General features: G+C 47.1%; 1 protein-coding gene across 1 annotated transcript in view; it reads right to left on the minus strand.

Moving 5' to 3' along the window:
* LOC119963257 (SH3 domain and tetratricopeptide repeat-containing protein 1-like) overlaps window positions 1-25,079 on the minus strand; it is a 111,243-nt gene that overhangs the window by 22,487 nt on the left and 63,677 nt on the right. Inside the window, 4 exon segments of the mRNA XM_038792082.1 lie at window positions 10,223-10,403; window positions 12,125-13,819; window positions 15,818-15,859; window positions 24,035-24,168. Coding sequence (XP_038648010.1) covers window positions 10,223-10,403; window positions 12,125-13,819; window positions 15,818-15,859; window positions 24,035-24,168 — 2,052 coding nt within the window.

The raw sequence follows: 25,079 nt of genomic DNA on the forward strand, positions 1-25,079 counted from the left end.
CTTTTCCCTACATTCAGCTTGTATCCCGATCCAAAACATACAGCAAGAGGTCATCGGCATAGAGCGACACCCGATGCTCCCTCTGTCCCCTCATTATCCCCTGCCACTCTGCCGACCCCCGAGAGCCATCGCCAATGGCTCTTTGGCCAGCGCAAACAGCAGCGGCAACAGCGAGCACCCCTGCCTCATACCCCTGTGTAAGTCAAAGCTTCGTGAGCTGATATCATTCATCCTCACCCTCCTTTCCTTATTCGCACAAACTGTAAATGAGATCATTTACAATTATCTCCAATCCCCTCTACCGTCCATCATCTTCCCCACTTAACTCCTGCCCCTTTAATTCCACTCTGTACCTAGCCCATCGCAGATGGCCCCTTTCTTCGCCCTTGACCATGTCATCTCTCACCCCCTGCCGTGTCGCAGAACACCCCCCCCCCACTTTTCCCCTTCCCCTTCTTCCCCCCCCACTTCCCCTCTCCCACCCCTCTTGGCCTTCTCCCCCACCACCTCACTTCCATTCACCAGCATAACCTGCTAGCGCAGTCACAAACAGTCCCATAAAACAGGAAGGGGGATGGGAACATCCATCCCCACATAAACTTTTCATCCCTACAACTCCTTACAATCTCAACATTGAACAGAATCTCCCCCCCCACAAAAAAAGGCAAAAATCCCCCAATCCCTCCACCCACTTCAAACAAGCTCCCGACCATTACATAATGCCAGCACCCTGGTTCCCAAGCATTGTCCACTCAGTTCTCCCCCAGTTTATGCTCCTTAATGAAGTCTTTGGCCGCTTAAGGGTTCTCGAAGTAATACTCCTGGCCTCCGAACTTCACCCATAATTTCGCCGGGTAGGGCACCCCAAACCTGATCTGCCGCCACTGGTAGATTTACAGTTCACATTAAATGGGAAGAAAAATGTTAATCACCAGGACAAAAAAAAGTGACATACTGTAAATTCTTGACATGGTTTCAATAGTTTATTTTAAAGTTGCAATAAATAATTAATAAAGTTGAAACAATCATAGCCCCAACAATTGAAATAGTCAAGGCCTATCTTTAGCTTATTTCCATTTAGATATAGGACTATACTCAACTTATGGTATCTAAAAATATACATTTAAAATGCAGATGAAAGATTGATATTCTGCAAAATGGAATGATTTTTAATAATGGAATTCACTCCACTCTACAATTTCAGGATCTGCTTCACAATGGCAGTGGTCTTGCTGACCTCACAGTCAACTGTTCCCCCAGGCAGTTGGAAGACAAATGAGTATTTGGGGGGCACAGGGGGATTGGATGGAGGGAGGTGATGAGCCGATAAGAATCAAATGTAACATTTTCAGACAGATTTCTACGTCAACACCAATTGGGAGTGAGTGGTGTGCCATTGGCACACTTCTCTGGTGGCATAGTCAGATGTCCACAGCACAGAAAAGGCCTTTTGGCTGTTTGCATATGCGCCAGTCAAAAAAAAAACACCCAAGTATTCTCATTCCATTTTCCAGCACTTGGCCCACAGCCTCGTATGCCTTGGCATCGCAAGTGCACATCTAAATACTTCTTAAATGTTACGAGGGTCGCTACCTCCTCCCTTTCAGGCAGCAAGTTCCAGATTCCCACCACCCTCTGGGTGAAAAAGGTTTTCCTCACATCCCCTCTAAACCACTTGCTCCTTAACCTTAAATCTATGTCCCTTGGTCACTGATCCCTCCACCAAGGGGAAAAGTTTCTTCCTGTCTATCTATGCCCCTCCTAATTTTATACAATTCAATCATGCCCCCCCCCCCCCCCGCCCTCCCTCCGCCCTCCCTCCAGTTTCCTCTGCTCCAAGGAAAACAACCCCAGTCTATCCAATCTTTCTCCATAACTAAAACTCTCCATCCCAGGCAACATCTTGGTAAATTTCCTCAACATCCTTTCCAATACGATCACATCCCTCCTATAACGTGGATTCCATAACTGCAAACAATACTCCAGCTGTGGACATTGTAACCAACATTTTATACAGTTCCAGCATAACCTCCCTGCTCTTAAACTCTATGCCTCAGCTAATAAAGGTAAGTATACCATATGCCTTCTTAACCACTGTACCTGCTCTGCTACCTTAAGGGACCAGTGTACATTTGGAAAAGTTCCTCTGATCCTCGGTGCTTCTCAGGATCTGCCATTTATCATGTCTTATCTTGCCTTGTTTGGTTTTGCTCAAGCATAATACCTCACACTTATCTGGATTGAATTCCATTTGCCACTGATCAGCCCGCCCACATCTTCATGTAATCTAAGGTTATCCTCCTCACTATTTACCACACCACCAATTTTTTATCATACGCAAACTTACTGATCAACCCTCCTACATTTATGTCTAAATCATTTATATAAATCACAAAGAGCAAGGGCTCCAACATTGTTCCTTGTGGGACCCCACTGGAAACAGGCTTCCAGTCAGAAACACATCCCTTGACCATCACCCTCTGTTTCCTGCCATTCAGGCAATTCTGGATCACTTTTACCAAATTTCCTTGGATCCCATGGGCTCTTATCTTCGCTATTAGTCTCCAAGTGGGGCCTTTTAAAAAAAAATTTGGAGTACCCAATTCTTTTTTTTCCCAATTAAAGGGCAGTTTAGTGTGGCCAATTCACCTACCCTGCACATCTTTTTGGGTTGTGGGGGCGAGATCCACGAAGACACGGGGAGAATGTGCAAACTCCACACGGACAGTGACCCGGGGCCGGGATCGAACCGGAGTCCTCAGCGCCGAGGCAGCAGTGCTAACCACTGCGCCACCGTGCTGCCCCTTCATGTGGGACCTTATCAAAAGTCTTTTTGAAGTCCAAGTTGAATATGTCAAATGTATTGCCCTCATCTGCACACCTGACCACCTCTTCGAAAAATTCAATAAGTTGGTCAGGCATGATCTCCGCTTAACAAAACCATGCTGACTGTTGCTGGTTAATCCCCGCCTCTCCAAATTCAGATTAATTCTGTCTTTCAGAATTGCTTTCAATAGTTTCCCCACCATTAAGGTTAGGCCTGTAGTTTCTTGGTTTATCCTTTCCTCCCTACTTAAATAAGTAGGGAGGACATTATAGGCACCACATTGGCTATCCTCCCGTCCTCGGGCACCTCTCCTGTGGCCCGAGAGGAATTGCAAATTATTGCCAGGGTCCTGCTATTTCCTCCCTTGCCCCTCTCAACAGCCTTCTGCTGGACTTCTGCTGTTTTAAGCCCTCGCTATCATAGAATCATAGAGGGGGGGGGGACTTCCGGTGAAGGCATGTAGGTGGAGGTCGCACTTTGGGTGGCTCTGGCTGGAGCCTCTGGTTTCTGGATTTTAATGGCCTGTTTCGGGGGCGGTTTTTGACTGAGCTGGTGCAGGAAGGTACAAGGAAGGTGGGGGATGTTGAAAACCCAAAAGAAAGATAGGGGCGAGCGAAAGTCCGTCATGGAGTGAACGGGTGAGCCTGGCAGGAGAAAAGATGGCGGAGGCTGAATCGCTGGGTGGGGCCGCTCCCCTCACAGTGGAAACTCTGACCGAGGTGATGGCCGGAGAATTCGAGAGGCAGTTCACTAGCCATATGGAGGTACTGCGGAAGGACATGATGGCTGCGATAAAGGAGTGGGTGGAGGAGGGGATTGCCCCAATAAAGGCTGCAGTGTCAATGACATCGGCCGAGGTACGGGAGCAAGGAGAGAAATTGAAGGGGGTGGAGGAGGCTCTGTCACAGCACAGTGACCAGCTCACCTCGATGGGTAAGGAGCTGTAGATGGTTCAGAGCCAAGGTGGAGGACCTGGAGAACAGGTCGAGGTGGCAGAACTTACAAACCGTGGGCCTGCATGAGGGGGTGGAGGGTCCGAGGTCGACCGAGTACTTCACAAAGGTGTTAGCACAGTTGTTGGGGGAGGGGGAAGATCATCCCGATATGAGCTGGAAAGAGCACATTGGTCGCTCAGGCGCAAGCTGAAAGCAAACGAGCCACAAAGGGCAGTTATAATATGCCTTCATAAGTTTCAAGTTAAGGAAAAGGTCCCGTGTTGGGTGAAGCAAAGACGTGAGGTGAAGTGGGAAGGCATTGATATAATATACCAAGATTTGACAGTGGAACTGGCAAGAAGGCGGGTGGCCTTCGGATGGGTGAAGATGGCACTCTATAGCAGCAATGTCGTGAGGTTTAGTGTGGTCTACCTGGCGAAGCGGAGGGTAACTTACAATTCAAGAGACTTCTACTTTGAGACGGTGGAGGCGTTCATGAAGGCCAAAGGATTGAAATGAGAGATGGAACTGAGGTTGGGACTTGGACTGAGGGGATGGGGACTTAGCCTGTATCTCTCTTTTTGGTTGTTTCTTCTTAAGTATTTATGTGGGGAAGGGAACAGCTAGGTTTTTGGGTTGGTTGAAAGGGGGAGGAGAGTTTACCTTTGTCATGATGATGGTGGTGGTGGTGGGGGGGGGCGGGGGGGTGGGTAGATTGAGAGATCCCCGGTCAGAATAGTGACGTGGAACATGAGGAGGTTAGGGGAGGGGACGGTGAAGAGATTGAGGGTTTTTACACACTTGAAGAGCTTAAACGCCAATGTGGTGATGCAGCAGGAAACCCGTATGAGGGCGAGAGGCCAGGTGAGGCTTAGGAAGGGTTGGCTCAATAGCAGGGCTCGGGGGGGGGGGGGGGGGGGGGGTGTATCGTTATTGGTGGGAAAGAGGGCGAGGTTTCAGATGGAGAAGGTGATGGCCAGCCTGGGGGGGGGGGGGGGGGGAAGAGGTACGTGATAGTGACGGAGGCACTACAGGAGAGGTAGGTAGCATTGGCGAGCGTATATGGCTCCAACTGGCATGATGTGGGGTTTGTGAAGAGGGTGCTGTGCCATCCCGGATCTGGATATCCACGAGTTGATGTGGGCGGGGGGGGGAACTGGAATATGATGCAGGAACCAAAGGTGGACAGGTTTCACCTGCGCTCACTTGCCCAGTCAGCGTCGTGGGGTGGGGGGGGGGGGCGCGCGAAGGCGCTGATGGGTCTCATGAGGGACATGGGAGGAGTGGACCCGTGGCTGTTCTTGCATCCAAAGGAACGGGAGTATTTGTTTTCTGCCCAGTACAAGGATAGACTTTCCCGTGGTGGGCAAAACGCTATCGGCTGGGGTTAGGAAGTTGCAGTACTCAGTAATTGTGATTTTGGACCATGCTCCACATTGGTTGGATGTAGTTTTGGAGAAGGGGATAGTCCAAAGTTCGGGGTGGAAAATAGATGTGGGGATGTTAGCAGACCGGAGCTTTTGTGGTAAGCCCGTGAAGGTAATTGAGGAATATGTGGGGTTTAATTGTAGGGGGGAGGTTTCACAGTCGGTGGCTTGGGAGGCTCTGAAGGCATTAGTGATGGGGGAGGTTAATTTGTTCAAAGCCAAGGTGGACAAGAAAGTGAAAGAGGAGCACCAAAAACTGATAAGAGGAGATTCTGGAGGTGGATGGGAGGTATGCAGGAGACCTGGGTCTCTTGGTCAAGAGGAAGGAGTTGCAGGGGAGATTCGACCAGTTGCTCACAGGGAAAGCAGTGCGCCAGTTGAGAAGGGTGAGGGCTTGGTCTACGAGTGCCAGGAGAAGGCAGTGCACATGCTGGCCAGCCAGCTTCGGAGAGAGGCAGCAGCGAGAGAGATAGTTCGGGTATGGGATAAGATGGGGAAAAAGGTGGTGGCCCCAGGGCAGATAAATAAACTATTCAAGAAGTTTTATAGGGATCTATATAGGGGGAGGAGTGGGGGAATGAGGGAGTTCCTGGACGGGTTGGAGTATCCGAGGCTGGCTGAAAAGGATAGAGCAAGGTTGAAGGGGCCAGAGGGGGAGCAAGATTGGAACCAATGTCCAGGGGGAGTTTTTGCTCGTGCTTTTTGGGGAGGGTTTAAATTTATATGGCAGCGGGATGGAAACCGATGCAGTCGGACAGAAGTAAGGTGGGGACAGAAACAAAAGGCAGTAAAGGGAAAAGTGGAAGTTAGAGAAACCAAAGACTAAAATCAAAAAGGGCCACATTACATCATAATTCTAAAAGGGCAATAATGTGAAAAACAAGCCTGAAGGCGGTGTCTCAATGTGAGGAGCATTTGTAATAAGACTGATGAATTAACTGCACTAACATCATCAACAATTACAGAGGGGGTCCTTAAAATAATTAGCTATCAGGTTCTGGAAAATAAAATGATTCTTGAAAATGATTGAATTTGTAGAAATATGATCAAGTTATAAAATTGCCTAACTTTTGAATCTTGATCATGACTGTCTCAAATGTTACAAAAGATGTACTACAGAGAAGCAATACGAGGGTCCATTCAACAAATTTGCAACAATCCCGTAACTGAGACCAGACGTGAAGTAGGGTGTTTGAATGTGGAGCCATGAAAAGAATAATTAATTTGGAGTAATTGTTCAATGTCTAATGAACCAATCACCTGTGAGGTGACTGACAGTTTCCTGAACGCATCAAAAAGGGTCTCAACTGAGAAATAGAACCAATGAAAGTAAATAAGTGGCTCAATCATAGATAACAATTCCCTTAAGAATGTGATCCGTGTGACTGATTAGAAGAAGAATTTTAGCCTTCCGAGATTCTTGAAGCATTCGTGAAAATTACTGTTGAAAAAGCCTTTTGTTGAATTGACTTTTAATTTGTAAATCTGGAGTTACTTTTATCATGAAGCTTTTTGCTTTCCCTCTTCCAGTATCTCAAGGACTTTTCAATGCACTCTCAAAAGTTTTTGATTTAATTTTGTGCAAACGTACCAAGTGAATTATTGAAAATGAGTAGTGCTTTGTAAACCTCATCAACCGGACTGAGTGCCTTATGCTGGAGAGAGATAAGAGGATCCTTCAGGATATGGTGTAATTGGGATGACGGAGACCTGGCTTCAGGGTGACCAAGAATGGAAACTCAACATCCAGGGGTACTCAATGTTCAGGAAAGATAGAAGGAAAGGAAAGGAAAGGGAGGTGGTGTAGCGCTGCTGGTTTAAGAGGAGATTAACAAAATAAAAAGGAAGGACATTAGCCTGGATGATGTGGAATCTGTATGGGTGGAGTTGCAGAACGCCAAAGGGCAAAAAATGTTAGTGGGGGTTGTGTACAGACCAAACAGTAGTTGTGAGGGTGGGGATGGCATCGAACAGGAAATTAGAGATGCGAAAAGTAACAGTACAGCAGTTATTATGGGTGACTTTAATTTGCATATTGATTGGGCTAATCAAACTGGTAGCAATGCGATGGAGGAGGATTTCCTGGAATGTATAAGGGATGGTTTTCTTGACTAACATGCTGAGGAACAAACTAGAGAGCAGGCCATCCTAGACTGGGCATTGTACAATGAGAGGATTAATTAGCAACATTGTGGTGTGAGATCCTTTAGGGAAGAGTGACCATAATATGGTAGAATTCTTAATCAAGATAGAGAGTGACAGAGTTAAGCCTGAGACGAGGGTTCTGAACTTAAATAAAGCTAACTTTGGTGGTATGAGACATGCATAGACTAGGATAAACTGGCAAAGGATATTTAAGGGGTTGACGGTGGACAGGCAATGGCAGACATTTAAAGAGTACATGGATTAACTGCGACAACTGTACATCCCTGTCTGGCGCAAGAGTAAGACGGGGAAGGTGGTCCAACTATTGCTAACAAGGGAAAATCAGGGATAGTATTAAAGCCAAAGAGGAGGCATATAAATTGACCAGAAAGAACAGCAAGCCTGAGAATAGGGAGAAATTTAAAATTCAGCAGAGGAGGACAAAGGGTTTAATTTGGAAGGGAAAAATAGAATAAGAGTGTAAGCTTGCAGAAAACATATAAACTGACTGCGTCAACTTCTTGATGCAGACAATGAGGAGCCGCCAGGGCTGGCAGAGCCTTATGACATGGCTGGAGCTCACATCAGCTGCCCCTCCATGCCAAGGAGAGCCCCAGGCCGTATGGGCACTGACCAGGAGGAGGGAGCTCCAGAGGCCGACCCGGAGCCACCAGCCACCCTGCCATCCCAAGGAGATCCCCAGGGCCCTGACCAGGAGAAGGGAGCTCCAGAGGCCGACCGAGAGCCCCCCTACAAGGAGGCCAACAGCAGTCTCTATCTCTCCTGAGTCCCTCCTCCTGGCAACAGCGAGACTTCGGGTCAGCGGGCGGAATAGGGTGGTATGGTGAGGCATGCACCACCAGCAAGTTGGTCAGGACCCTCTGGCCCTAGGGCCCCCAGAGGACACCTTCCAGGAGCATCAAAGGGCAGCACCATCGGTAGCTAGGACAGTTAGAGTCACGATTGTACACCATTAAACATGTTAGACCCATGACATGGGAAGCTTCTGTCATGTTATTCCGCACTGCGGTCCAGCCTGCACCCCCACCCCCCATTGTCCTCTGCCCTCCCCCGGCCCCCTGGGCAGGTTGGTCATAGATCCAGGTCCCACCCAGAGGCATACCACATGCAAGTGATGGGCGTGAACACTCTTTCAGCAGACAGACAGGAATCAGACAATGGCATAGATTGAGGAGCACCAGAGCTCAGCTCACAGCAGGTTACCATCACCTTCCTGACTTGTATATTGACCCGCTGACACTGATGATACAGGCCCATCCCTGGAGTGATGTTACACAGAACCAGAGAGGTTCGAACAGTGAAATTGGGGGAGGTGGAGAAATAAGGAGGTGGATCGGGGAGGGGCTGGGACCGCGGGTGTGAAGAGGGCGAGATAACGGACGAAGCCACGTCCTATGAGAAGCGGGCAAGGACGAGGGCCTCCTGGCACTCCAGGCATGCCGGACTCTCGCCACCACCTGTCCTCAATCCTCTGGCTGCTCCAGCAGGTCCTCCCTGGGCATATCCTCCAGCCCCTCCTGGTCCAGCTCCTCCTCCTCAGGCGAGGCCGCATGTTCCTCCTCCTCCACGTCGCCTCGCTGCTGTGTCAAGGTGTGGAGGGTACAACAAACCACCAAAGTGGGCGACTCTCCAGGGGTGCACTGCAGAGCACCACCAAAAAGGTTGGGGCATCAGAACCACATTTTCAGCAGTCCAATGCACCGCTCATGATAGCCCTGGAGGCCACATGGGCCTCATTATATCGGGTCTCTGCATCGGTCTCTAGCCTCTGTACTGGTTAGGTAGGACCTCAGAGGTTACCCCTCATCTCCCAAGAGCCAAACGTTCATCCTGTGGTGCCCCTCCAAGATGCCAGGTATCTCCGACAACTTGTCGTGCACACTCCCTGGGAAGCGAGCACACACATGCATGATCTTGAGGTGATGGTCGCACACAAGTTGTAAGTTCAGGGAGTGAAACCCCTTTCTGTTGATGAAGGATGTTCCTGGGCCACCCGCTGCACGGATGGCAATGTGTGCCATCTATTACCCCCAGACCTGGGGCATCCTGGTAATGTCAGAGAATCCTGCTACCTGGGCAACTTGATCGGCTTGATCCAGCTCAAAGTTTATATAGTCAGCTGTCCGGGTGAGCAGGGCATCCGTGACTCCATGGATGCACTTGTGGGCTGTAGGTTGGGATATGCCACACAAGTCGCCGCCCTGTAATAAACCCAAGGCATAAAAGTTCAGGGCTGCAGTGACCTTGATGGCCACTTGGAGTGGGTAACCTCCTCCCCCACGTGGAGCTGGTTAGATCACTTTAGATAGGGGGTCCGTTCCGTTGACTATATAGAGATTGGCCTTAATTGGTGATTATTGGTTTCTCGCCACGTCTAGGCAGGATCCAGATCTCGCCAACGGGAGGGGGCTGATTAGATCGGAAACCCATTGGTGCCCTGCATGGATCCCGATTTCTGCCTCTCCCACGGTCGAAGCGGCTTACTCGGATTTGCACCGGGCATGACGCAGCTGTCTGCAAGATGCTCCCTCATTGATACTTCAACCACTTGCCTGGCTTCATTGTGCTTTGGACATATTGCATAGGAAGAACAAACTTGCGTTTAACGATTTACTGCAGGTACGATCGTAACCAACTTGTATCAAATTCCTCTCTACGATTTCTTTTGATGCAAAGCGGAATAAACTTGGCACAGCAGTACAACCGCCCTTCCATAAATTTGTGAAGTTTGAAGGATCCAACAGAATAACACATGAAATACAAAAGGAAATGATGCCACCATCCACCACACACTAATTGTGAAATCAATCAAACAATTAGCTGGAAAATCTAACATTACTGAGCATCCTTTAACTCAATCCCTTTACCTTTCAGTTCCCAGGGTGAGGTATAGTTGACTGGTGTTTTGTAAAACATGACCCTCCAGTTCCTTGTCTGCCAGCTTACGAGCGAGGTAAAGCAGAAACTCATTGTAGATGATGCACTGGGCCTCATTAGGTAGGACAGAATTGTAAAACAGGCATAGCAACTGAGTGGTTCGTACTTGGCCTAGATTCAAAAAGAAAAACTGAAATATGAAGTACAGGTAAGATGCTGAAGACGAAGTCCAGGATAACAACTGCCTTAATGATTCTAAATCAGTACATGTCCTGCTTGTAATAATTCTAACCAAACCTGCATTCCATAAATTATTATAACAGATCCCCTGTATGCAGTAGGACAACAAAAGGCCTGAAGACATTAACTAGTTTAGTTGTAAGAACTAACACCCTGGGATAAATTCTCTTGATTTGGTAACCAATTCCAAAAGTACCAAACAGTATCACACAATACACTGGAGAATCGATTGAGTAATATTAATTTATTTTACTGACAATGACATGCATCTTTTCCCATATTCTGTTTCTCTTAAGCTTTGTACACCAGCCCTTGTATGTTTTGACACGAATTTTGCCAGTTAATCCAAGGTATGTCAATAGAAGAAACACCAAATTTACAGCTTTTGTTACAGTGATGAACAAGCTTGTTAATCTGTGTTAAATTTTTATATGAACGGGTTAGATATAGATAAACAGCGGAACGAAAGTCAGCAGAAAGCAATAAGATTGTTTGTACTACTATTTTGTGTTCCTCATCCCAAAACATGTTGAGACGCCAGCAGAAAAATCTCTTAGTTAAGGCTATTAGTAAAAGTGAGGCATGGTGCCAACTTGCATTAGCACAGTGAATGGTGCTTGACGCTTGAAAAAAAATGCTTTAGATGTAATAAATTGGGACTTGCGCTTCTCACTGAGCTGCTAATTGCCAGATTATACTGCTATAGTTAACAGACAAAGCTGTACAAAATACAAGCCTTCTGTTTGACAGACTTCAAGTGTCATGCCAGTCAGATGTAAAATGAGCAGCCAGTGTTTTGATCAGAGATCTTCCTGCTATCTCCAAGATGAGTTGTGGGAAGGGAAGCAAGGAGTGTCAGGGAGGGATGCAGCGAACAGGATGGGCGCAGTGAGTGGGACGGAACTGGTGAGTGGGATGATTAAGGAGACAGTTGACGTGGAGGGGCCATCATTAAAAAATTGGCTCACATCTATAAATTAAAATTCACATAAAATTGTTGATACTTGGAATGCTTTTTCTGAATTTGCTATGAATGAACTTTTAGAAGACTTGTTAGAAACATAATGTGATTTCAATGTATGTATCGTCTGATGTTGTTGATGTTCTTGTTTTTAATACTGTGCCTTTGTGCTTTGCACTGTATGACAATAAAGATAAATAAGTAAATTCCAAAATGACACCCATTTGGTCATGCAATGCTATGTAGGCCTGAATGGAAAACAACGCTAAAGTGGAAATCCCAATGCAAAATACTCATCCCAGTTCCATTATATATGCAATGCTAAAGTGGAGATGCTGAATGAGGCAACTTAAAAAAGGCAGACATACTTTTCAAAAAGGTCCCACACCTATGCACCCAACATAAGCTACCAATTAAAACATTAATTATTTCTGCTGAAAACAGTTAAATTCATACTGCTCTTTAAGCTCGCCACTACAAAAGACAGGAAATTGGTACGAACCAGAATAAATAAAAGCCGAGGGTTGCACAGAAACATTTGGGATTGGGTCAGCAGTGAATACAAGTTCCCACAACCACACTCACACAAACTTAATGAGTCTGCAGTATTGCACCTTTAATGGTAATTTATTTTGATTTTATAAAACATTTGGTAATAAATGACTTTGTTCTATATTTAAAAAGTACTTACTTTCAATAAGATTGGCTTTCAGTGCAATTAGTAGTGCCCATTCATAACAAAATACCCCATTTTCTTTTAATTCTTGATCAATGTAGTACTCGCCCAGCATAATTAGAACCTGAATAAAACTTGCACCAGAGGCAATATTTTGCAGTTCAGAGAAGATACGAATGGACTTTAAAAGAAACTGTTCTGAAAAACGATGGCTCTTTGACCAAAGGCAGAGTAAGCCAAAATTAGCATTTGCAATAGCTTGATTCAATTTCAGTCCCGAATCCACAGAGATTGATAGGGCTCTATGATAGTTCTTAGCAGCTTCCTTGACATTTCTCATTCTTTTCATGGCGATAGCAACCATATTGTAAACAATACCCTGTTGTAAGGGACAACTCTGAACAGAAGGCGACTCCAGTATTGTATTTAAAAAGACAACGGCTTTAGCAGGCTGGTTGTTTAGAATGTGCAGCCATGCAAGAGAAATCAATGCATCAACCATCTCTTCAGTACCCATGGAGTCTTCGGTGTTAATAGCCATTTTCATGTAATGAACTGCTTTTCCATACATTCCATGCAATTTGTAAATCTCTGACAAACTGAGGCAAAGTGCTTGGTTAATGCTGGCCTGTTTATGGATGCTTGCTAATGAAAGTGCCCATTTGAGGTAGGGTGCTACTTGTGTTGGAATTGTGGGAGCGACTTTACCCATTCCACAGAGCTTTGAGGCCCTTTTCATGACAAAGTTAGCACTTTTCAAACAATCCATTAAAGTTCTTGTAGGCTGTACACATGAAAGATTTACACAGCTCATAGCAAGGTTTGGTAGACATTTTTGAAAATACAGTGATCCCAACGTAAAATGAAAGTCTAAACAGCTCCTACTTTCTAACATTATGGTATTTTTCAAAAACTGCAGTCTTTCAATAAAAGGCAATGCATCGTCATACTGTTTAAGACTGATGTGAAGTTTAGCTAGAAGAAAGCATGCCCTTGCTTCAGCATGCTTATTTTCTGACAGCACTGCCCTTCCTAAAACGTATTTCAGAACTTCAGCTTCCATTTCAGTGGTACAGATGGTGTTTGGGATGCCGAAGAGTAAGGCTGCAATCTTCTCAAAAATAGCAGAACACTTCTCTTTGTTTTTCTGCTTCAAGTATATAGCAACAAGGTTTGTATACAGAGCGATTAAGAGAAATAGGTCTCTGAATTGTCCTTTCATTACAATGAGAGCCTCTTCAAAATAAACTCTGGCCTGAGAGTACTTGAGCCTCTTGGCACACATTCTGCCTAGGAGAAAACAGATTCTTGTTTGAGCCCACTGCATCTGTCTCTTCCTTGCTGCCTCTCTTGCCACCTCAAGATAATGAACTACTTCATCCTCTTCGCTATAGCCATAAAAAGTGGAATTTAGAAAGGAAAAACAGGAGTCGTACAGAATTTTGAAGTCTTTGTTGTATTCCTCATTATTGAGCATGACTAATAAAGGGTGAATTATTTCACGATTGTCCAGATCTCCTGTGTGGCCTATAAAGAACCTGGGCTCCTCAGAGACAAGTCCATCTTCCTGATCACATCTTACAGAATTCCTTTCACTGGTTTCCCTCCCATTGCTTGAAGGGATATGGTGATTCTCTTTTAACTCATTTACAGTCGTATTCAGCTTGGTTTTCAACAATTTGATTTCTTGAGTACTTGGAGCTTGTTCTCCTGCGAGGAAGAAATTGGTATTTACCGACAGAATCAAAGCTACAGCATTAAAAGTAAAATCCAGCAAAGCATTGATTCTAGCTTATTCCATAAATACTCAAAACACTTTATTACACTGCGATGGTAGAATCAGAATACTTAATTGCTTTACAGTTTGAGTATTGATGGAAAAAAGACACCTCGTTGAAGCTGAAATAAGGTGCATCAACACCATCCAGCAAGATAATGGCTACACAAATCAGATCATTGTTTGCTATCTATTGTGCAAACTCATGAATGGGCCATGTGTGGGCCAGTTCTAATCAGCGCCCGCATGACCTTCCCATGGCAGATGCAGCAGCCATTGGCCGCCCACAGGATCTTTTAGTCCCACCAAAGTCTACAGGCATTTACATGGTTTGCCCGCCCTGCCGCTGGGCAACCCACCATTGGGGGGGGGGGGGGGTGTCAACTTCAGCGGGACCAAAAGATTCCACCAGTGTGATGAATAGGAAATTCCTGTCTATAGTCACAGTATCATTGCAGGTATTATATTTTGGGGGGAGGGGGGGGGGGGGGGGGGCAAGACTGCAGACCTGGACTTGTCAATCTCTGGGGATCCATGGGCCTTCTTCCTCTTCCTGGCAGTGCCCAATATGCTCGTTGCTGCCAGGACTGATGGAGCTACCAGCCAGTCTGAGAAGCCAGTAGCTGCCGAGGATAGGACTTTCTCCCAAGTGTGGGGTGGAAGCGCACTCAGCCTTGTTTAGCTTGCCAGCAGTGCGGGGCAGGCTAGCATGGAGCAGGTGGCTATACGGCGACTTTGCTTCCAGGAGTGGTGGGGGGGGTGGGGGTGTTGCATGCAACTCTCTTTCACTCCCCCCCCCCCCCCCCCCCATATCTGAGGTACAGTGAAAAGTATTGATCTGCGTACAGTGTTTAAATACGACCTTCCAAATGAGTTGTATGGAGTTGAAATGACGCATTTGATTATATTGTCAAATGAATGTCCACACAATTAACCTTTCTGGTGACAGCTTTGCATTAATGGAATACTTTCCTTTCAACATTTGTGAAAAGATTTGCATTTGAATATCAATGACAAGCTCAAAGCAGTTTAAAGTGAAGCATTTAATTCGCACAATACAGCACCATTATCTCAAAGTGCAGCTATAGCGTTCTTTGTTTTCACTACATTGAGAGTACTGCATAAGTACTTGGGACATAAGCACTGTGGGATGTTTTGCTACATTAAAAAGGTGTTATATAAATGCACGTTGCTCGTTATTATAATAGGTCTGGTTTCCATAACGTATGGTGGTAATTCAGCCATTCAATCAGTGCAGAGATGAACAAGCAGAACCCCTGAGGAAAGAGTTTGAGAAACAATTTAATATGCTCAGGTGCTTCAACTTGGAAGAGGAATGTCTCAAAGAGGCATGTAAAATTCTTAATGGGTTGGAGAAGGTACAGTGGAAACAATACTTCCAGATACGCCAAGAAAGAAGGACAGAAAAGGTATTAATCCAAGGGGAAGCAGAAAATTTAAAACTGAGATTGAAAAGGATTTCTTTATGCCCAAGGTTCTGTTACATACGGGAATATTTCAGAGAGGGTGATCAGCAGCTTGAACTGTTGCTCAGAAATGTGGTTAAACCCAGGATATTCGAATCATTGAAGGAACAGTTAAAATTGTATGGGATGATGGTATTGTTGCTAGTTTGGAAGGATGCCATCAGAAGGACATTAGGGCCTTTTGCATCCAAATCTATCTATGCAATAGAAAAATAACTTGGCACGTTGTTGGAATGGATTCCAAAACTTGACAGAACATTTGGATTAAAATTTGTTTTACACACAAGATATACTTAGTTACAGTAATACGTCTGTAATACAAAGCTAAAAGGGCTCTGTAAATTCATGGATGCAAGAAAATCGAAGGTCCGTAATTCCATTGTGATAGCCCTTCTAATGTAAATTAATGTTCAATTTGTATTAAATAACTTCTTATTTTATTACCTTTCTCATCCTTATATTGTGGATCCAATGGTTCCAATTTATCTGGATAGAAAAATAACAATAGTGAAAGAAGTGCATGTTTGTCTATAAGAATGCAAAAAAGGTTAAATATCACAGATTTTATGAACAGTGCAAATTTAAAAAAAAGAAAACAGAACACCACTGAAATTCTTTGTTTGGGAGACGAAGGGGAAGATTCTCTGTTTGGGAGACTATGTTCTCCTGAAAACTATCAAAGAGAGATAAGTGCAGTGAAATCAAACACGAGTAGTTGGAATGCACTTTGTGCAACTTCTATCTCTTTGATGTGGGCAATGTTTACAAACATTGGGATTTCACCATTTAGGTCACTGAAGGTGATGGGAAATGAACGGATCAAAGCTCACGATGCTTTTTGTGAGCTGTCAATCACAAACGACTACTTAAAAGCCATGGATGGATTGCAGACAGTGAATCTATGGGAACCAGATGCAGGCACAGCTGCTCACCTTCGAGGAATGGACATGTGGAGCTGCAAGGCAAGTATTACAGTTATAATGCTTCCCACAGCCTTGTCTTGTCTACTCTCAGCTTCCAGAGATCTCTTTTATGGAGGGGGAGTTGGGGGTATCTGTGGAGGGGGTTCCTTAAGGCAGGGGGTCCCCATATTACAGGGGTCCCGGGGGAGGGGGAGGGGCGAGGTGTCCAGGCAATCCGGGGGTTGGGGGCTGCTGTGCGGTGCAGAGGGATGGGGGGTGGCCTCAGATGGTCTCCAACACCGTGGCGTGGTGGTCCAAGCCACGAGGTCTACCACGTCAGGTTCACAATTATAGAGAGAACAAGTGAACCTCGCCCACGTGGATCCCAGCTGCGTTTGGGCGCCAAACACATTTTGCCCCGACGTCAGATTCTGGGCGTCCTGGGGAAGGAGAATCCCATCCTGAGGGCAGCACGGTGACGCAGTGGTCAGCACTGCTGCCTCACAGCGTTGAGGTACCAGATTCGCTCCCAGCTCTTGGTCACTGTCTATGTGGAGTTTGAACATTCTCCCTGTGTTTACGTGGGTTTCGCCTCCACAACCCAAAGATGTGCAGGCCACGCTAAATTTCCCCTCAATTGGAAAAAATTAATTGGGTACTCTAAATTTATATAAATAAAGAATCCCGTCCTGAGTGTTGATGCCGGGACTGAATTACGTGCAGTTCATGTTCCTGTTGGGGGCACTATTTGGGGAGCAATTCAGGGCATGCTAAGGGGCCAACACTCTGCTGGTTTGAATTCTGAGCAATTCCCAGCCCAGTGGAAGTTCTAACCGCTGGGGCTGGAGGTAACGTCTTAGAGCCTGGCAGCTGGAGCCGTTTTTAAATGCACCACTTAGCACAGCAGCCACCAAGACAGCTCAAAGCAGACCTGCCCCCAAGGTCAGGAATCAGAGGTGAACCCGCAGCTCCATGCCAGTGAGGAACCAAGGGGCACCCTCTTCCCCAGCGTGCCCTCCTGAACACTTAACAAAAGCAGAAAATAGCTTTGACAAAGAGTTATCCAGACTCAAAATATTAGTTCCCTACTCTCTCCACAGATGCTGTCAGAACTGCTGAAATTGTCCAATATTTTCTGTTTTTGTTTCAGCTTCCAGCATCTGTAGTAATTTGCTTTAACCTCCTGAACACCAGGGGCCGGTTTAGCTCACTTGGCTAGACAGCCGCTTGATGATGTAGAGCAAGGCCAGCATCGCAGGTTCAACTCCCATACCGACAGAGGTCATTCATGAAGGCCCGCCTTGCCCCTCGCCTGAGGTGTGGTGATTCTCAGATTAAACCACTTCCAGTCGGCTCTCCCCCTCAAAAGGGGAAAGCAGCCTATGGTCATCCGGGATGATGGTGACTATACCTGCCTGGGTGGCAGAGACAGTCAGCGCTGTCAGTCTCACCAGGAGGAGATAGCTGGTGATCCGGAGGGGAGGGGAGTATCAAAGGCAGGTATCATCTGGTTGGGGTGAGTCCTGCTGATCTCCTGCTTCCTCTGCAATGGAGCACTGCTTCTGAGGAATGCCAACACCTGCTGGGTTCCTAATTGAGTTTAGGATGATCAGAGGGGCAGCCTAGGTGGGCTGCCAGATGACCTTCTGAGCATTTAAAGGACACAGGCAGCACTTGAGCAGCTCGGAGCCTGTAAGTAGCACCAAAGGAGTGCTTTTAAAAGTCAGACTGCAGAATAGCGGTCTGAGCCAAGCCACCCCCATCCCGAGGGGGACACCGAAGTCCAAAGACTTGGCACTAAGCCACTAGCTGCTACTGCGCCTGACTTGGGCAGCTATCTCCCAGCAAGCCCGATAGTTTTCAATGGTTTTTCAGTGTTTTATTTTTAGCCTCCTGCTCCCCATCCGCAACCATGGTGGCCAGTTTGCATTTGCCAATACTTGTACTAATGTAGTAATTCACACCCGGGAGACGGTCACCTCAAGAGGAGTGGAGCATCATGGAAAGCCAGAACACACTGTGTCCAACACGGTAATCACATTTAAATGCATGCAAATGCCAGTTTTGCATGCCACTGCCGGTGCAGGGCACAAACCTCATCATCGCCACTGTGAAGGATTAGAGCATGGTGCCTAAATCAGCGTCGGGCACGGACCTCAATTATCTGAACGCCTGATTCTCCACCAAACTGCGTTTCACAATTGTGGCATTGTGAGGCGGAGAATTTTGGCCACAGTGGGATGTGACATCTCATCAGTACTATGGCGCCAGCGCTAGATTCTCGTGATGGTTTCCAAATTCATGGTCAGGGCACGAAAGCCACTGGCTGGACTCTGCGAAAGAATGATGATGGCTTACATGAAGGACAGAGCGATGCTCCTCTCATTCTCAACAAAATGGCCAAGTCCTGACTGACGGCGAGAGATGAATGCATTATGCCAATGAACAGGTTTATCATGAGGCTCAGAGACGTTGGATGACTTCTCATCTGCTGCAGCCCCCTCAGTGGCTCCCTCCCCATGGCTCCCTCATCACTAGAAAGAGAAGTGGCAGAAATGAGAGGCCAGAGAGGGGGGTCCATGCCAGAAGCACTGCATCTTTACTGAGTCATCAGTGTGGGAGATGAGAGAGAAATAGCTTTGCCATTCTCACACCCTACAGGGATGAAGCACCAAGTGCGCATAGGGATTTGTGGAGCATGGCGCCATGAAATGACAGGGTGGTAGATCAGCTGGTGAAAAAAGTGATGTTTATTTACAAGAGCTATATTGCAATGATGACCTTTCTTAACTTGCGCACTTTGTCAGAGTCTCTTCATCACTCGGGCGCAGACATTAACAATGTCTGTTGTTAGGGGGCAGCAGGGTAGCATGGTGGTTAGCATAAATGCTTCACAGCTCCAGGGTCCCAGGTTCGATTCCCGGCTGGGTCACTGTCTGTGTGGAGTCTGCACGTCCTCCCCCTGTGTGCGTGGGTTTCCTCCGGGTGCTCCGGTTTCCTCCCACAGTCCAAAGATGTGCGGGTTAGGTGGATTGGCCATGCTAAATTGCCCGTAGTGTCCTAATAAATGTAAGGTTAAGGGGGGGGTTGTTGGGTTACGGGTATAGGGTGGATACGTGGGTTTGAGTAGGGTGATCATGGCTCGGCACAACATTGAGGGCCGAAGGGCCTGTTCTGTGCTGTACTGTTCTATGTTCTATTAGTAGATTCCCACCATGCAGTTTAAGCCCTTCACCATGGAGCTCATGCCCTCAGCCATTGAGTGGACAAACCTACCAAGGACTGCACCTCCTGCACCAATGTATCCAATGTGAACGCCACCCTTGCAGTGCCTCATTGCAGAGGAGTGATGACACCATCTCCTCAGACAGAAGGTGATGGGACTTCTCCAGGTGGCCTTTCCATCAGAGCAGAGAGGCTGTTATCTCTTCCTGATGCTCGAGACTCTGCTGCTGCAGTTCCAGCAGCTCTGGGACAACCAGACCAGGGGACACATCATTGGTCAGGGGCTCAGCAAAATCCTTGGCTCTGGCATCCCGCAGAGTGCCGGTTCCCAGGGATGTCCCTGCTTTCACCTGCTGTGGATCTTCATTTGTAAGGTGCTCATTAGTGAGTTTCGCAGAAACCCACCTACTACTTAATCACTCTGAAGTGTGAATATATGCTCGGTGGAGGGTGCGGGTAACAGATGTGACACCTCTTCTATGTGATGTGTGAGAAGCCTATCACAGAGCTACTTGTGTCCGTAGGCTCCAATGGGCACCAGGATGGTCGAATCATTACCTTGCAAGGGAAGCGAGATGGCATTAGTGCATCACGGGGGATAAATGATGAGACAATGTTTGCTCACATGAGAATTGAAGAATGACTTTGTCCCCGAGTGTTTCCATTTTTATCTGCATCCCCCACTTCAACCCCTGCATGGGAACGGTCTTGGTCTCCCCCAGGCCAGCTCAAGGGGTCTTTCCTGAAAGGTTGAGGCATCGGAGCTCATGCATGACTCCACATGGCTATGCCCACTCATGCCTGTTATTGCGAGAATTTGTTCTGCAACCTTGAGTGGGAGTTGGTAGACACTTGAGGAAACCATGGGGTTGGAGGGTTGGGGTGCACCTCGCGACAGGATTGCCCATCTACAAGGTGGCTGGGCAATAGATCACCTCAGAGGTGAAAGGTGAGTATGAAGGGGTGCAGCAAGAGACTGGAGGTGACAGACTTAGCCTCGCCGCGCAAAATGTGGTCATTCATCTTTTTGAGTCATTGCTACCCAGTCCTCTTCTGCAGTGAGCTGGCCCTGACTGGGGCTGCCGCTGCCTCCCCGGGGATGGTCACCTTGCTGGATGGATGAGTGTGTGACCTTGTGTTGGGAATGATAGGTGGGAACCAAACGGGGTTTGTGATGGGGAGGCAGTTGTTGGCAAATGTGAGGAGGTTACTTAATGTGATTATGCTGCCTCTGGAGGTGCAGGAAGTGGAAGTGGATGTGGATAAGTCTTTCGACTGGGTGGAGTGGGAAGATCTGTGGAAGGTGCTGGAACAGTTTGGGCAAGGGTTTGTGGATTGGGTCCGGTTGCTGTATAAGGCACCAGTTGCAAGTGCGCGGACGAACCAGGTGAGTTCGGGATATTTCAGGTTGCACAGTGGGGCATAGCAGGTGTGCCCACTCTCTCCGTTGCTTTTTATCTTGGTGATAGAGCCATTGGCAATGGCACCTAGAGCGTCGAGGGATTGGAAAGGGATTGTGTGGGATGGGTTGGGGGTAGGTAGAGCACAGGGTTTGCTGTCTGCGGATGACCTGTTGCTTTATATTTCGTATCCATTGGGGGGCATTGGCAGTATTATGGAGACTTTGGAAGACGGTCGGTTCTCCGGATACAAGCTGAACATGGGAAAGAGCGAGGTGTTCCCAATTGAGACCAGGGGGCAGGAGAGGAGGTTGGGGGAGCTGCCGTTCAAGGTGGTAGGGGGCTGTTTCAGGTATCTGGTCACCCAGGTGGCATGGGGTTGGCGCAGCGGCACAAGGTGAATTTGGCTCAGTTGGTGGAGCAGGTGAAGGGGGATTTCAAGAGTTGGGATGTGCTGCCGCTGTCGTTGGCGAGAGGGGTGCAGACAGTGAAGATGACGGTGCTGCCAAGGTTCCTGTTCATATTCAAGAACCTTCCGATATTCGTTCCGAAGTCATTCTTTAAAAAGGTCAATGCATTGATCTCGAGTTCTGTGTGGGCGGGGAAGATGTCGCGGATCAAAAGGGTTTTCTTGGGAGCAGGGACGAGGAGGGGGAGGGTTGCATTGCCAAATATAATTAATTACCACTGGACGGCTAACATCGCTATGGTCAGGAAATGGGTCGGGATGGGGGCGGATGGAGGTGGCTTCTTGCAGGGGAACGGGTTTAGCGGGCATTGTTGGCAGCGCCTCTGCTGTTCCCGCCTGCCAGGCATTCCTGGTGTGTCCAGTGGTGGTGGTGTCGGCCTTGAGGGTATGGGGGCAGTGGAGGCAGCAGTTACTGGAGGGTGGGCACCAATTTGTGATAACCATAGGTTGCATGCGGGGGGGGGGGGGGGGGGGGGGGAAAGAGATCTGGAAGCAGGGGGGGATTGAGCCAGCTTGCGGATCTGTACAGAGGGGTAGCTTTGCGAAATTAGAGAACCCGGAGGAGGAGGACGAGCTGTCCAGGGGGAATGGCTTTAGGTACTTACAAGTCCTGGATTTCCTTTCGCAGGTTGCCGTCCCGAGGGCTGTCGGATAAAGTTTGTTAAGGGAGGGAGTAGGGGAGGGGAAAGTGTCTGACGTTTACAAGGAGCTGATGGACTGGGAGGGATGTAGGAGGAGGGTGACTGCACCCTCGTTGTGTGCGACGCTCAGTCTTATTCAGTTTAAAGTAGTCCACCGGGCACATACGACAGTAGCAAGGATGAGTCTGTTCTTGAGGGAGTAGAGGACAGGCGTGAGCAATGTATGGGGAGGCCTGCAAACCATGTCCACATGTTTTGGGCGTGTCCAAAACCGAAGGTGTTCTGGCAGGGGTTTGCGGACGTAATGTGCGAGGTGTTGAAGGTAAAGGTGGCCCCAGGCCTAGAGGTAGTGATATTTGGGGTGTCAGAAAACCCGCAAGTCCAGGGGGCGAGAGTGGCCGACATCTTGGGCTTTGCCTCCCTGATGGCCCAGAGATAGATTTTGCTTGGATGGAGGGACTTGTAGCCGCCGAAAGCGGGAGTGTGGGTGAGCGACCTGGCGGTTTGGAGGTTGGAAGAGATAAAGTTCATCTTGAGAGGGTCTCTCGATGGGTTCACCTGGAGGTGGAAGCCGATCATTGAATTCTTTAAGGAGGATAGAGGTGTCAGCAGAAGGGAAGGGGGAGGCAGGACAGGCGGAGGAGGGAAAGGGCAGAGGAATGTGGGCACTGATAATTTATTAGGTTGTATGATTTTGCTTCTGCTCTTATTTGTTTTGTTGTTGCTTATATAAATGTCTTGATAGATAAAATATATTTTTTTCAAGTTTCAATATTATTAGTATTCATGGCAAGTAGCTACTTGTCACAGGATGTTGCGAGGCCAAACGCACCACAAACACTGCTGACAATCTCTATATTTCAACCTGCCTTCGGGAAATCGATATTTCAGCTCCCTCCCCCAAGTCAATCATCCCACATTTCTCCCTCTCACAGGCTCCATAAAATTCCCCCTTCTCTGTAATGTCGTTAAGGAGCAGCTTATTGCAAGGTCTTAGAACTAGGTTGAAGCTTCAGGAAGAAGGGAAAGTATAAAACAAATGCACTTAAACTCCCAATTGATACATTCTTCAGAGGTCTTAGTACAAAAAGGTTATTAGATGAATCAGAAGCCTGGCAGAGAGGCTAAAAAGGTGAAATTTGATAGATTTACAGTAATTTCATAGAGGGAACAATAGTTGAATGTTCAGTCTTCTTTCACCAAACAAGACCTCCTGGTAGCACTTGTTATCTTCTATAATCAACATTAAATTATTCGTGATATGGTGTCTGGTACAACATTTATCCCTCAATCGACATCATAAAAAACAGATTATCTGCTCATTATCACACTGCTGTTTGCAGGAGCTGGGTATGAACAAATTGACAGTTGCGTTTCCTGCATTACAACAGTGACTACAATTCAAATATAACTATTTACTGCAAAGCATCTCGAGATGTCCAATGGTCAGGAAAGGCACAATGTAAATGCAATTAAAAAACAATTCTGCATGTGTAACATAGTTTCCTATCAAGCTTCAAAAGTGATCTATTGGCTATGAAGTGGTTTGAAATATCTAGACTATGATACAGTATTATTTTCATTCTTTACTCATAGGAATTCGATGGGCCCGGTTTTTTCAAAGTGTGGGTCATGACCACGGATGGTGGGTTGCGGGCGAGTGTTGGGAGGGTCATGGCATTCCCGTGGTGGTTCAGATCGTGGGGGAAGCACCCAACAGCCGCTACCGGCAATTTTATTGAGAATGGCGGCCGTTGGTTGGAAACAACCTTTCTGCTTCTATCTGATCTATTATGGGACTGGGTTCACATATAATAAATTAGTCTAGGTGAGGTCGGCAGGTCCTTCTACTCAGGGGCATCAGTGAATCTATTGGGTTTATTGCACTCGTCTTCAAATTACCATATTTATTAAATTCAATTTTAAAATATGCTATGGTGGGATTGGAACTTATGGCTTCTTAATTGGTAGTGTAGTCTCATAACCACAAAGCTCCCCAGCCTACTACTGCAGTCCTCACTTACCCATTCGATAGACTTTACAGATGTCAGTCTGAGTCATCTCCTTCAGTACATTCAAGGAATCTTTCTCATTGAACTCATCCAGCTCCGCAAAAAAGTATTTTTCCCCTTCATCCATGAACAGTAGACCATTTGCCCTAAGGACAATCAAATCATTTTGAAAACAGTGTGACATTCTGCAACAGTCCACAAGGAGGTGCAAGGGATTACTGCTGGGTAAATATAGGTAGCGATTTGGAACCAGCACTAGCTGTGCTCAGGATCCGCAACGTGGGCATAAAATCTAGAGAGAATCGTGTTTTCCGATTTTCCCTGCCCGTCGTCGGCGACGTTGCAAGGTGAATGATCTATTTATATAGATTGAAATGATTTTAATTTTAACGTGTCTCCCCACCACATGATTTCCCCCCTCACGAAATATTTATACCATGCCAATGTGACGTCACGTCAGTGAGGTTTACAACAGGATTGGCCAAATGTGAATCAATTGAGGTGACCCCTCCAGGGCCGTAGAGTTAAGAATAGACCTGGGGGGGAAGGGGGGGACGGGGAGGGGGGGGGGGGGACGGACATGCCTGGGTACTTTCCCTGGCAAAGGGTGCGAGTGCCAACATGTACTGGGGGCAGTACGTGTGTGTGGTGGGGAGAGAAGTGTCGGCGATGATTGTCGGGGTGGGGTGGAGCCCCCAATACCTTCATATTGGGGCTGTTAGGTTTCAGTGCTAATTGGGGTGCCTTTTAATGGTGGTGCACCGATATCTATAGAACCGGCTCTACCAGGGCCCGTCCCACCAGAGTAACCGCATACATCATGCCCATTCATTTTCATTTTCTTTAAAGAGGCTCAAGATGTGGAGAGAAAACTTGTCTATGCAACTGGAGAGTTACATGCCAGTTAACAGTCTGAACCGGATACGATTCTGCCATACTTCCAGTTTGCTCTCCCAGCAAGGAATCCCCTGGTCTCTGCTCCCCATTTTACAACAATGCCAGGCTTGAATCTTCATGCACATCACCATAGTTGCATTAACTTCAAATGCTACCAGTA

Source organism: Scyliorhinus canicula, chromosome 3, assembly GCF_902713615.1.
Source record: "Scyliorhinus canicula chromosome 3, sScyCan1.1, whole genome shotgun sequence".
Classification (NCBI taxonomy): domain Eukaryota; kingdom Metazoa; phylum Chordata; class Chondrichthyes; order Carcharhiniformes; family Scyliorhinidae; genus Scyliorhinus; species Scyliorhinus canicula.